At 43.9% G+C, this 13,254-nt stretch overlaps 1 protein-coding gene across 2 annotated transcripts in view; it reads left to right on the top strand.

Moving 5' to 3' along the window:
• PTPN3 (protein tyrosine phosphatase non-receptor type 3) overlaps positions 1–13,254 on the top strand; it is a 103,748-nt gene that overhangs the window by 48,200 nt on the left and 42,294 nt on the right. The window contains exons 9-13 of one of the 2 annotated variants that reach the window (XM_012736760.2): positions 1,067–1,154; positions 4,080–4,168; positions 8,258–8,321; positions 9,786–9,958; positions 12,725–12,859. In XM_012736760.2, the coding sequence (XP_012592214.2) occupies positions 1,067–1,154; positions 4,080–4,168; positions 8,258–8,321; positions 9,786–9,958; positions 12,725–12,859 (549 nt within the window). The remainder of the gene's footprint in view (positions 1–1,066; positions 1,155–4,079; positions 4,169–8,257; positions 8,322–9,785; positions 9,959–12,724; positions 12,860–13,254) is intronic. The other variant, XM_012736762.2, reaches the window with a different exon arrangement.

Here is a 13,254-nt window from a genome sequence, read left to right as displayed (position 1 = left end):
TCATGAATTCTCTTTCAAGACGTCGGGGGTTTTTGAACCTTTGAGCTGCCCGGTGGCAGATATATTTGGCTCAACTAGCTTTTCTGTAAAGTGCAAGATGCAGGCAGAGTTTAGGGTGATGGCTGCTGCCTGCCTTCTCAGGATGTCGTTGAAATCAGTTAATTCCTGAAGGAAATGCCCATTTTGAAATCTGATTGCCCCACAAATTGACCCTGCCAGGTAAACCTTTCAGCAGTTTACCACATTTAATAAAACAGGCTGTTCCTTGGGGTATTGTTAGACAGACAGACAGATGGACATAAAGTGCTGACCAGCTGGGTGAATCCCAAAGCCTCCCTGGGTTCGGTTCGTGAAAAATGCCTTACTGCTGAGGAGGGGGCCTCAGTCGTCTTCCGCAGCTGCCTCGGGGCCAGCCTCAGCTCCAGCAAATATGCCCAGTTTTGGTCTTTTCCTCCCTCTCCTCATTTGACTTAACGCTGCGGTGGCAGCTGCTCAGTCCTGGTCAAATAAGGGCCACCTGACCGAGGAGGCCAGCTCTCAAGGGACCTCTCTCTTCTTGGGAAGACCATAAAAACAAAGGCCAAGCCACCCGCGTACGTCCTAAGAAGGAGCTGCCAAAAAACCTCTCTCCCGGAATTACTCCGGGCAGAAGTCAACGTCCTAAAATAGTACAGGGCCAGTGGCGCTCGGAGTTTGAGGCCACTGCCAAAGAAATAACGACAGAAAGACCTAACGATTACCTGTTAATTAAGCGACTTGGAAAAAGTAGGGTGGGCATTCTGAAAGGTAACATTTTTCTCCTTCTGAATACTGAGAGCTCACTAAAGGGGAAGTATTAGCTCATTGACAAGTGAGAGGGCAAGATGAAGCCAAATTCAATAGACAAGACGAAAACCCTGCTTTAGTAGAATCCAGGGTTAGATAGTTTAAGATTGGTAACACGAGGCATTTAATAACCTTGTAGAAATGTTATCAAACTTTCTAGATTTTTTTTTTATTTTTAAAAATTAAAGTTAATATTCTCTACTTATTGGGTGAACTCTGCTTTTTCTCTTTTCTTCTGCAGTGGGCTCAAGCAATCAGAAGCTGAATCCTGCTACATCAACATAGCTCGGACCCTCGACTTCTACGGAGTAGAACTGCACAGTGGTAGGGTGGGTATCCTTGTCATGTTTTGGCTTAAACATTATTTTTTTTAATTTTAATCTCTGAGAGTTTGAGAACTTTTTTGATGAAACTGTTTCCTTTTCATTATAACAAATAAGACCTTTTAAAAGATATTTGACAGGTTTAAGTAATATTGAAAATGTTTTGTCATTTATCCAATTGCTTTTTCATGTTTGCCTTTGTACTTGAAGACTTTTTTGAGGGGTCAGGGAACTAGAAACTTCTAGTCTTTGTAAGACCATTTTATATTATGGTTAAAGAGGCAAAAAAGTATGCATAAATCCATTTTTCAAGTGACAGTTTAACAATCCAAGGTTTCTGCTGCTTAATCTCAAGTGCTGCTCAAATTAGAGCTAGTTGCTCAAATATGATAGTTTGTTGTTGTTGTTGTTGTTTTTAATTGTGGTAGTATGATTGTGAAAATCAATAAATGTTTTAAATTGGTTGTGACCATTTTATTGGGATTGACTAACATCTGTTATCTACTGAGCAATTTGTATGCGCCAATGGATTATTTATTTCCCTCACTAGTACCATCAGGTAGTTATGTCGTTATAATATCCCCATTTTAGAGATGCAGAAACTGATACTCAGGGACTTGACAAGGCTCATGTCACTTAGCACACAAGTTGTAGCTTCAGTACATGACCCTAGCACTGTCTAATTGGCATGTGACCTTTTGGTGGTGACATACTAACATTTTCTACCTGTGATTGGCCCCCATCGTATCCAAAAGAAAGTAAATATTAATTGAACACCTGCTATATACTAGCTTTTGTTCAGATGCTTTCATATAAGACAGTAAGTTCTTCGCTTAGGACTATGCAAACTCTGTGAGATCAGTATTCTGGTGGGGATGCCCATTTTACAGATGAGAAAACTGAGGCTCATAGAGGCTGCATAATTGACCAAACTTTGAATCTATATAATTTCATAGATAACAGAAAATTTTCATTATTGTTTCATTTCAGTCACTCATCGGTCCTGTGAGGTAGGCAAGTTATAACATAAGTAATAAAGTAGGCGAAAGATATTAGATATTAGATCTTACAAAACGTCAACTTTGGGACTTACCCATTCATTTTCATTCCATTTGTAAATAATATTTTATCTTTGATAGAATGTTTCAGAGAACTTTATTCAGTGGTAAAGTGGGACTTTATGTGCTTGAGTTGATTAGTGCTCTCCCACCCCCAGAACTGACAGTGAAATGACCCTCAAGGGTTCTAAGGCCAGATAATACCTGCCTGGCCAAAACACCCATGGTATCAGAGGGGGCTGGTTTACACTAGGCTGTGTACCTGAACTAACCCCCTCCCCAAATCTCCATAGCTTCATATCACAAAATTTATCTTTCAGTAGTTCAGAGTGTGCATTGAGTCCAAGCATCTTTGCAGGGGAACCCCTTCCATACCCCCATGCAATAACTTGGCAGTGGAGGCTGCCTCCGTGTGGTGGCTTCACCATCTCCCCATGTGGCCTCCATACTTGTTACAGGGGAAGAGAAAGCGGAGGGTTACCCACCAGCTCGTAAGAGACACACAGGACCCTGCCTCTTCTACGAGGGGAGCTGGGAAATGTGGGCTCGGGCATGGGAATTTAGTGAACAGTAACTGTGCTACAGGGGTTGAGGTGTAGACTGAAAGACCACAGAATCAGGAGATTCGAGACTCAGTCTTTTTGGCCCACCCAAACCATTCATTTATTTCCTTATTCACTCGATTTTTATTTCATTTGCTAATGTGTTCTTCTGTTGCACCTGCTTGGCAATCCCTATGTTGTGATTTTGGGTATCATGTTTAAATGCAACCCTATTCTCCATCAGGCAAACCTGGTTTTACTTTAAGCATATGATTTCAGCTGGGTACTTGTAGTGAATACTCTCTGGTCCTGGCACCGTACCAGCACTGTTTTCTTTGCCCAATTTCTCCAATTCTCCGTGTTCATACTGCTGTGGATAAATGATTTGTCCCACGGCAAAAGAGAATGTTACACCAACTGCATGCCAAGCCCTGTTCTTAAAGCTCCATATGCCAAGCCCTATTCTAGGTTCTTTATTTTTATTCTCTAATTTCAGCCTGATTAAAAAACCTTTGAGGTAGCTTCTGTAATCTTCATTGTATTATACAAAAAGAAAAATTGAGGCTTAGAAGCCCAAAATTATATAATGAGTAAGTGGCAGATTGAAGGTTCACGCTCAGTTGTAACTGACTCAAACTCTGCCCCTTCTTTGTAATTACAGGTATCTGATTAGGGAAACAAGAATGTAAACAACTCAAGGGAAGGAATTTTGATTTTTATTTACTTATGTTCACCTTGTTCTTAAACGGATTTAAAACAGCTTGTAGTCCCTGTGTCTTCTGTCTCTTCACTGTCTATGGCAGTGCCTAGCACAGAGGCACTTACAAATGGTGGAGGTATTGGATTTATAAGCAGCATTCATTTCTTAACTGGATTTAGAGTCAGTAGTTCTACACTTCTAAATTTTCCTCATCATGATAGCTAAAGCCTTTTCACTACTGGGGATTGAAATTTGTGAAAAGCTCTGCAAGGGGGTGAGGCCTTTCTGAGTTTAGTATGGCTACTTAATGCTGATTGTTGAAAATTTAAAACTGAATGTTCATTTACATGATTCTGTGGAATGAATGGGCTTATCTGGTAACTTTCTAAACCAGTGGTACCTAGGCGTTACCGATAAGCAGTGTGTGTGTTCACGGTAGAAGAATTTGGTGCTCGGTACTTGGATATCTGAAGTATCTGTTAAGTAGGGATTTTTGCCTGTTTTAGGTAACATTTTTCCTTTTGGAGCTTATATGTATTGCTATTTATAAAAGCGTGGGTGCTTTAAAGCTACTGGAGGGCATAAGCATGACGGTAACACGCTGTGAATCTTGAGATCTTCCTTTTTACAGGATCTGCACAATTTAGACCTAATGATTGGGATTGCTTCTGTGGGCATTGCTGTGTACCGAAAATATATTTGCACAAGTTTCTATCCTTGGTAAGTGAAAACAGTTCTAATTATTTTCTGAATCATGCTTTAAAAATATGCTGAACAAAGTAATGTTACCTCTAATTTTAAACTTTTATTTCTAAAGAAGGAGCAGGGAATTTTCCTCCAGTTTTAACCTCTGACCTCTGGATTTGATCCAGATTTGATACTTGGGAAAATTAGAGTTTGGCTTCCATTAGTGTTCCCTTCCCCCCAGTCACCCTAAGGTTTGGGATACTCTGTGGACACATGGTGGATAAAATGGCACAAGGCAGGTCTTGGCGTGAAGGATTACTTCATGGGTAGTGCATTGGCCAGAATTCAGAGAAGAGCTTTCTCTGGGTAGAGACTGTATTTTTAGTGCTATTCCTTGGATATTATTAATAACTGAACTTTTGCCTAGTGTCTGGCTCTGTTCTAAACACTATTTGGACCCAAAGACATGTGCTTGCCCTCTGAGCTCATGGGCCTAGTGAAAAGAGAGAACTTCCAAAGGCCAGCCTGTCACAGGTTACTTATGAGTTGAACTGAATTTTGGAGAGCAGTTTGAGTTGAATGTGCCAGGTGACAGGGAGCTTTCTACGTAAACGACAATGTGACGGTGTGCAGAATGGAGGTGGGACAAATTTGCCAGGTAGGTTAAAGAGAGTAAGTGCCGCAGGTAGCAGGTGCAGAAGCAAAAGGATAAACATGTAAAAACATGGAGTTTTGGCAAAACAATGGCAGCAAGAAAGAAAGTTAGGGAAAAGGGATAAGAGAAGATTTAGTGCCAGGTATGTGCCACACAGAGTTTGACCCTTGGCATCTGCTGCTCACCTTGGGGATACAGAACTTCATTAATTGGCACACGAAAATGTTCAGTGCATCCTTATCTATAACAGAAAAAGGACCTATAAATAACTTATAGAGGTAATAATAGTAGCAGTAATTGTTACTGAGTGCTGTGTCCAAGCCATGTTCCTGTGTGTTTTATTTATCTCATTTAAACTTGAAATAGGCACGGTTACTATCCCCACTTTCACAGAGGAGGGAACTGAAGTACAGAGAAGTAAGAACTAGTCCAGGATCACACAGCTGATCGTTGGTGTAGCTGAAGTTCACATCCACGAAGTCTAATTCTGGAGCCTATACTTTTGGTTTCACCACGAAAAATTATATTCATGGGAATGTGTTTAAACAGGATACCCACTTTGGACACTGATTTTTCAATTAAGTTTCACTACAGCTATTTTCCAAAACAAAAACGAAAAAAATATAACAGCCCTGTTCAGTTTGACAATAAAATCAGTGTAACAGATGGCAGGGTCTCCTCTTCACCTTTCACTCCCCTTGTCTCTGGTAAAAGGCCCTCGGGGTAAGCAGGAAGCCCCAGCCTTAGCTTGGCTGGCTGGGTTGTGGCCTGGGCAGCTCTGTGACCTGCTGGGGCAAGCATCAGGCTAAGCAGGGGGCACAGTGGGCACAGGGCTCATTGCTCCAGATGCTAGGGCCTTCCCCCAGGTGCCACAAGCCTGAAGCCACCTGGGTCCAGCTCTGTGTGTGGCTGGCCGGACCATCATGTCGCAGAGAAGATGTGAGTCCCATGAGGATATTTCAGGAGGGAAGAAGGAAATTTGGTCAGGAGAAACAGGGTTGTAAACAGAGCCTGTTCACAGCCCCTGCAGGGGCTCCCCAGCCCCCAGGCTGGCCCACACACCTGCCGAAGCCTCCCTCCCCCATCACCATCAAGCCTGCCCCTGCCTCTGGTGCAGACCTCAAAGACCAGTGGGGAGGTCACACCAGATAGTGACCCCAGGGTGTCAAGTGAGGTGCATGGGCAAGTGCTGGTGAAGGTCAGGACGAAGGAAGGGCCCTAATCCTGCAGAGGTAAGCACTAACCAGGACACAAAGGCCAACTAGGCTTTGGCCCAAGTGCGTGAATGCTAGGGAGAAGATGTGGTATATAGGTCCACAGATGAGAGAGAACAGTGCAGCGAGTCAAGGGGAGGTGGGCAGTTAGCCTGGAGCAGGGTGTGGGCGTGGGGAGTGGCAGGGCCATGTGGGGCTGCATAGGCCATAAGGGCGAAAGCTCAGTCCTTATGCTCTTATGACAGCAGGCTTTCCTATGTGCAGTGGTCACAACTAATGATTCATCTGTATGCGGCATTATTTATTTGGTACCCGTCGCCCACATTAGATGATAAGCCTACAGGTGGCAGTGGCCTACTCTCTCCTTCCCTTGGCCCCCAGGGCCTAGCACAGGACTTAGTACGGACACTCGGTGCATTTTTTTCCCCTTATGAACTAATGAAGGGCAGTAGGGAGCCACTGCAAGGCCTCGCACCTGGAAACGACAGAGCTCGTGTCTGTGCACGATCAGATTTGCTCTGGGCAAGGAAGCTGTCAAGTGCGGAAGTTGAGGCCAGCAGAGGAAGGAGGCGCTGAGCTGGAGCCCAGGGAACTACAGGGGGTGCAGCAGGGCCCCCTGATTTGTGGAGCCAGTGGGGGAGCAAGAGGTGCACAGGCTCCCATGGGCTGAGCAAGGCAAAGGCAAGAACTCAAAAGGGCAGTTGGTTCCCCCGACTTATTCTGGACAACAGAAGTCCCGAGTCTGCCAGGCATGGGAGCACAGCAAGGAGGTGCAGAGCGGTGTGTAACACACGCTGGGAGGGGCACCTCCAAAACAGTCGAGCCAAAGCACCTCTCTGGTCCTTAGACTATTAACCCGAAGTCACCCCCCAAAATTTACTTGTCAAACAGTTATATCCGCCAACAGATTGTTTAATGTGGGTGTGCATTATTTAATATTTAATATATAATATGGGTTTATTGCTGGTCCAGCTGGGGGGACTTCACATGAGTAGCTAAACTTTCACTTTACCTACCCAGCCTCTCTGTTCTAGAATACTCTACCAAGGTCTTCATGTGACTCTAGAGAATAGTAGAATTCCTCCATTTCCCCAAAGTATTTCAGAAGTAAAGACTCCAGTGGGGAAATAAGCCTCTCTGGTATGGATTACAGAAGTTTGGTATAAAGGAATTACAGTCGCCCATCGGTACTTGTGAGGGATCGGTTCCAGGACCCCACATACTAAAATCCACTCAGACTCAAGTCCCAGTCACAGTCAGCCCTGCGGAACCCGCAGGTATGAAAAGTCAGCCCTCTGTATACATGGGTTTTGCACCCCACAAACACACATTTGGTCAAAAAAATCCACATACACAAGGACCCACGCAGTTCAAACCCCTGCTGTTCAGGGATCAACCATAAATTGATTTTAAAAGTTAACTCTTTAATCAATTTTAATTAAAGAAACAAGCATTGAAGGTCCACCGTGTGTCAGACATCACACTCGGGACCCAACACTCCTAATCCACTTGAGTCCTCACGAGGCAGCTGTATGACAAAGGCAGTGTTATCGCCACCGTTAAGACAACTTCATAGCGTAGGGGGTAGGAGCACAGGTGTCGGAGTCAGGTGAGACCTGGCTGAGACCCTGGGCTCTAGGCATTCCTAGTTGAATGATCTGGAGCACTTAGGTGATGTTTCAGCTTCCAATTCCTCTTCTGAAAATGGTATCACAGTGTGTACTTTTCAGGATTGTTGCAAGGCTTAATTTGTGGGGATGCTTGTAAAGTTCTTAGTAGCGGCATGGTATATAAAAAATGCTCAGTTAATGGCAGCTATAAAAGCTGTTGCACAAATGATAAGTAGGCTACGTGACACGTGGCTGTTAAGTAATGGAGCTGGGATGCGGACCAGGTCTGTCCTCTTTCTGCTGCTCCACGCTGCTCTCAGCTGTCTTCCCCCTGTATATTCCAGCTCATGCAGAGCTGCAGTGCCACAAAAGCAGCTTAGAGCAAAGAGAGCGTGGCCCATGTTCCTTGTTATTTAAAAGCTGCATCATCATCCTGTCGCCCTTATGTGATGCTCAGCTTTAGCCGGCCGCCTGGTGTTTGGCCGCGGCGATGGGGCTGCCGTCATTTCCACAGAGAAGTAAACTCCAGGCAGCCAAGAGCCCCTGTCATCAGGATTGTGGACTAGAGGACACACATTGAGAAGCGTCCGCTACAACCTGGCTGATCCCTGATTTGCTTTGCATTTTGTTTTATTTTTTATAGGGTGAATATTCTCAAAATTTCTTTCAAAAGGAAAAAGTTCTCTATACATCAGCGACAAAAACAGGTGAGTTGTGCCTATGCTTACTTTGTTTTTTGTGGGTTTTTTCTTTTTCTTTTTTAAATGCAGGGTCTCACTATGTTGCCCAGGCTGGGCTCAAACACTTGGGCTCACGAGATCCTCCTGCCTCGGCTTCCCGAGTAGCTGGCATTACAGGCGCACACCACTGCGCTTGGCTTCTTGTGTTTTTAAGTTCTTAAGCTCTTAGTTCTTTAGGGGTTCAAGACAATTTGCCATATATATAACAGGGAAGAAAGAGCATGGCATAGTGGAGCCAGAGTCTGGAGAATGCAGTGGTTCTCTGTATAATTCACTCTGCCTGTGTCGTTGGAGAATTAACTTGCTTTGGAGTCAGAGACAATGGGTTCAGATCCTGGCTCTTCCACTTACCAGCTGGACAGGTTACTTAACTCCCGCTAGCCCAAGTTACCTTGTTTCCAGAATTGCAGTAATGCTCACTTCTTGGGGAACCATTAGGATTAAATAAAAGAGCATTGGTCACAGCACCTGGCAGAGAACTCACTGCAGAGTAGCAATGAATGTCCATAAGATCAGTTCCTTCTCTTGATGTGTTTAAAATGCATGACTCTAGGTAACTGCTTCTCCACATAGATGAGTAGGACTTAAAGGTGAGGAAACTGAGGCTCCCACACTGCTAGTGAGGTGGGGAGCTGGAATTTGAACTGGATCGTTACAAATCTGAGATGCCGGCTCTTTGCATGACACTGTCTCGTCATGCACACTCTATCTTGTTTTGCCGTTGATTTTCACTGACTGTCACTGTGTCCATTTCCCATTTTTCCAAAGATAATATGTACTTTAAATGGCCCCAGATAGCAATGAATTCTGAGAAATGAGAACACTAAAGCTCACAGCAAGTTAGGACTAGAATCTGGGTCTCCTGACCCCCTGCCCCTGCACAGTGCAAGATTCAAAGTGGCACAAAAATGTGTAAGATGGCATGAAAACAGAAAATCTGAACTCATGTAGAATGAAGGTATAGCAGATGATTAAAATGATTATTATATATAAGTACTGGATTTTAACTCTGTGCTTTGTGGAAAGCAAATAGAGAAAAATCCAAAGGGTAATAAAATTGCTGCTATCTGATAGATAAAAGGAGAGAGAGGTTCCCGGAGCTGAATTTTAAAAGGAACACATCAGACAGTCCGTATGTGGTCGCACCAAATATAACCAACCTAAAAATGTAAGCAGACTTGAAATAAAAGTGTTCATGAAGGACCACAGATGATAAAAAGTAGACTCTGGTCATCTTTGTCACCATATTCATAAAGGTGGTTAGCAAATTCTGCTCTTGAATATTCCTGTAACACTAGTTCACGAGCTTTTTGAAGCCAGTTTTCCCCTGTCTGTTGCATCTTACCTGGTTGCCATGGATGTGGGTAAAATGCTTGCAAGACCTTGCTCCTACGTCTGTGCACATGAAATATCTACTGTTTTTCCTCCTAGACTGAATCCAGGGAACATATCGTGGCCTTCAACATGCTAAACTACCGGTCTTGCAAAAACTTGTGGAAATCCTGTGTCGAGCACCACACATTCTTTCAGGCAAAGAAGCTACTACCTCAGGAAAAGAATGTTCTGTCTCAGTACTGGACTATGGGCTCTAGGAACACCAAAAAGTGAGTATGCTTTAAGGACAGTATCCACACTAGCCTGAGTTCTAAGCTTGTCCTGGTTGCCACCAGGCAGTGGACATGCTTGGACAGAGGAGGGAACACTGGAGCCCAGGGGTCCCAGGCATTGGATCTCTGAACTGTGGCTGAAAGTCTCCCCAGGAACAACATACTCGGGGTCAGCTCATCTTTCCCAGCATTTGTTTCTGCACCCTCAACTCTGCTGTCCTCCGAGCTTCCAAGCAGCCAGATTTGCAACTGTCCCCTGCACCATGACACAAAAGGAAACACCCCGCAATGACTCTGAGTATCTCCCGGTGTTAGCATATTGAGCTTTTCTAGCCCGATGCCACTAAGCCAGCCTATAAGTCCTGTACGTGTGAATTATATAAGCCTATCGTAATTCATATATAAATTTTTAAATTTTAATTTAGAACAAAATTTATTTATTCTCTTAATAACCATGCAGCTTATATTTTTTGTTTCTTTGTTCTAAGATTGCCTTATAAGTATTATAAGAGGTAGCAGAATTTGTTTATCTAGTTATTCTTACAATTCCTCATTTGTTGGTTTTTCAGAATTGCTTTTGTGATTTGTTGTTGTTGACGATATGGCTCTTACTAACTAAAGGATGCCCATGTCTGAGCCATTATCTGGTATGTGGGACTGCGTCAGACTATTCAAGTGACTTTCCTACTACATTGATAAACATTAGGGAACTTACAAAGTCAATAAATAGCAAATTCCTATTAGTATCAGTGATAGTATTTATGGTACTAAGTGCTCTCTTTCAGCTTCTGATGAACCAGGAGCAAAACTAAAGTTTTTAGCTCTTAATACTGTCTAGTGGTTTTATACATTTAGTACCTCTACTCTTGAACGAGTCATGATAAGAGTTTATTGGAATGTGGTATTGACTTAGGTTAGACGTAATTCTCAGGCCAGGTGAGAGGTGGTATAGTGAGGCGATTGAAAGTGTGTACTCTGTTTGAAAGCAGGGATCCTGGGTTCAAATCCTGCCTCTGTTACTTGAGTTTTAATTTGCTGCTTCAATGTCCTCATCTGCAAGTCTTTCTCATCTGCAGCTACTGTCCGGGGCCTGGGTGCTGGTCATCTGTTGTGTCATAATAAAGTACCCCATTTTGGTGGCTAAAAGCAACACCCATTCTATTGTATCTCACGATTTTGTGGGTCAGGAGTTAAGGAAGGGCTTGGCAGATGATTCTTCTGCTCCATGTGGTATAGACTGGGATTTCTTGGTGATTATATGGCTGCCACCTGGACTGGCCTGGAAGGTCCAAGACAACTTCTCTTGTATAACTGGTGTCTTCATGGAGTGGTTGGAAGGCTGCACCCCTCAGCCTCTCCTTGAGGGCTCTCCAGCCAGGGTAGTTGAACTTCTTACACGGAGGGCCAGGGCTCCATGAGCAAAAGGCAGAACCAGCTGGTCCTCTTAAGGGTGAGGCCCAGAAGTGGCACTGCTGATGAAAGTTGTCACAGGCCAGCCCAGATGCAAGAGTCAGAGAACTTGCAGCCATCTTTAATGTATCACGGGGGCTCACTTGAGATGTGGGGAGTGGGTTGGTGGGCAAATCAGCAGCTTTTTACTTACCTGTACCAGCATCAGCATACTGGTGAGTGAGTTCCAGCTCTCGTTACCTCCATTTTACACATGAGGAAACTGAGGCTTGGGAGACTTACACAATTTGCCCAATCCCTGCAGATACATATGCATATTTGCGTATTGGGCCTTCTGAAAGGTTCCACATGAAAGAAACTTGTTGGATATTTTTCAAGCTTGTGGGACAATGGAACACTTTCTTCCAAGGGTCCCTATTAATAACCTATGACCTGTGCTTTGGGGAACTGCTTCGTTAAACCTCGGAATTGCTCCCCTTGTTTTGATCCTCTGCTCTCAATCACTGGTAGTGTGGTTTCTGGTGTAGGCCTACCTCGGAGGAAAGATTCTCCCAGTGACGCTACGGTGCGCATTTTGATCAGGGTGACGACAGCATTTCTTAATATAAATTAGCACATGATATTCTAGGGGAAGTTTTGTTTATGTTCTTTGTTATGTTTTGGTTTTGTCAGTTGCCTGGTATTTAGGCTGCAAGAAAATACATAGAATGTTTTCGTAAGACGTTAAAACCTAGTTTAGAGATGCCAGAACTGAAAGTATCACCCTTTAACAGGCTTCGCTCTCTCTTCTCTCAAACAATTCGTTCTCTGCGGGGTGTAGAGGTAGACATGAAATTCACAAGTGAGTTTCAGGGTAGCACAGTCAGAGACCACGGCCTGCAACTGTACCTTCTAAGTATAGTCTCAGGTTCTCTCTCAAAGAGTTAGTTACTGGTAATTTACAGGGACAGCTTCCATCAGCCAAGATGGCAAAGGGCACCTGGAACAATGGCTGATGTTTTCACTCAAGCCAGCTCAGTAAAGTCAGAATTCCGTGAAGTTGCCTGAGATGTCTTGGAATTCCTTCTAATCTGGAACAGTTTGGTTGTATTCTGGAAGCAGCTTTGTTGCTTGAGTAGCACAAACAAGAAAGCATTTCCACCAGAAAGCCAGTAAATCACCTAGGGAAAAGCCAGGACAGGAAGGAATGGCGTTTGGGCAGTCTGCAGTCCCCCTCTGCGCCTCGTAACCTTGGCCGGTGACACACAAGCCACCCGTGAGGGAAAGGGCGTGTGTAGACTGTTTCGCACATGCTGTAATCTCTTTCAGTTGAACATGTCAGGGTAGAAAGTGAACCTACATCTGGTTTTTCAGGTCTGTAAATAACCAGTATTGCAAAAAGGTGATTGGAGGGATGGTGTGGAACCCAGCCATGCGGAGATCCTTATCAGTGGAGCACTTAGAAACCAAGAGTCTGCCTTCGCGGTCCCCTCCCATTACTCCCAACTGGTATGTCCTTCTTTTGTACTACCCACCCCTAAACACTTTATCTCTTGTAAAACTAAAATCTCGACTTATAAATTCCTAGATATAGATGGCCTACAGTCAGAGTTTACGTTTGCATTCTGGGCTCTTGGCAGAAGTATATGTCCTTTCATGAAGGACGCAGGTCTAGCTAAACAGTATCCGTGGCATATCAGGCTGAGGCGCTCTTTTCTAAAAACTTAACTTGATCGAAATAAATTGGGAAACTGTAGCGTCCTGAAATGCCCCTTTTGTAATCACAGTACACATTAGCATATTAAGCACTCTGAGAAGTCCAGTGACAAAGAAGCTTGTTTAGCTTTATGTAATCTCCCATTAACATCCCACAAAGTAAATTTTGGGAACAGCTTATAAAGGCC

The sequence above is a fragment of the Microcebus murinus genome, chromosome 12 (genome assembly GCF_040939455.1).
Source record: "Microcebus murinus isolate Inina chromosome 12, M.murinus_Inina_mat1.0, whole genome shotgun sequence".
Lineage (NCBI taxonomy): Eukaryota > Metazoa > Chordata > Mammalia > Primates > Cheirogaleidae > Microcebus > Microcebus murinus.
The sequence above is the reverse complement of the archived record's forward strand: the minus strand, read 5'-3'. Positions and strand labels throughout refer to the sequence as shown.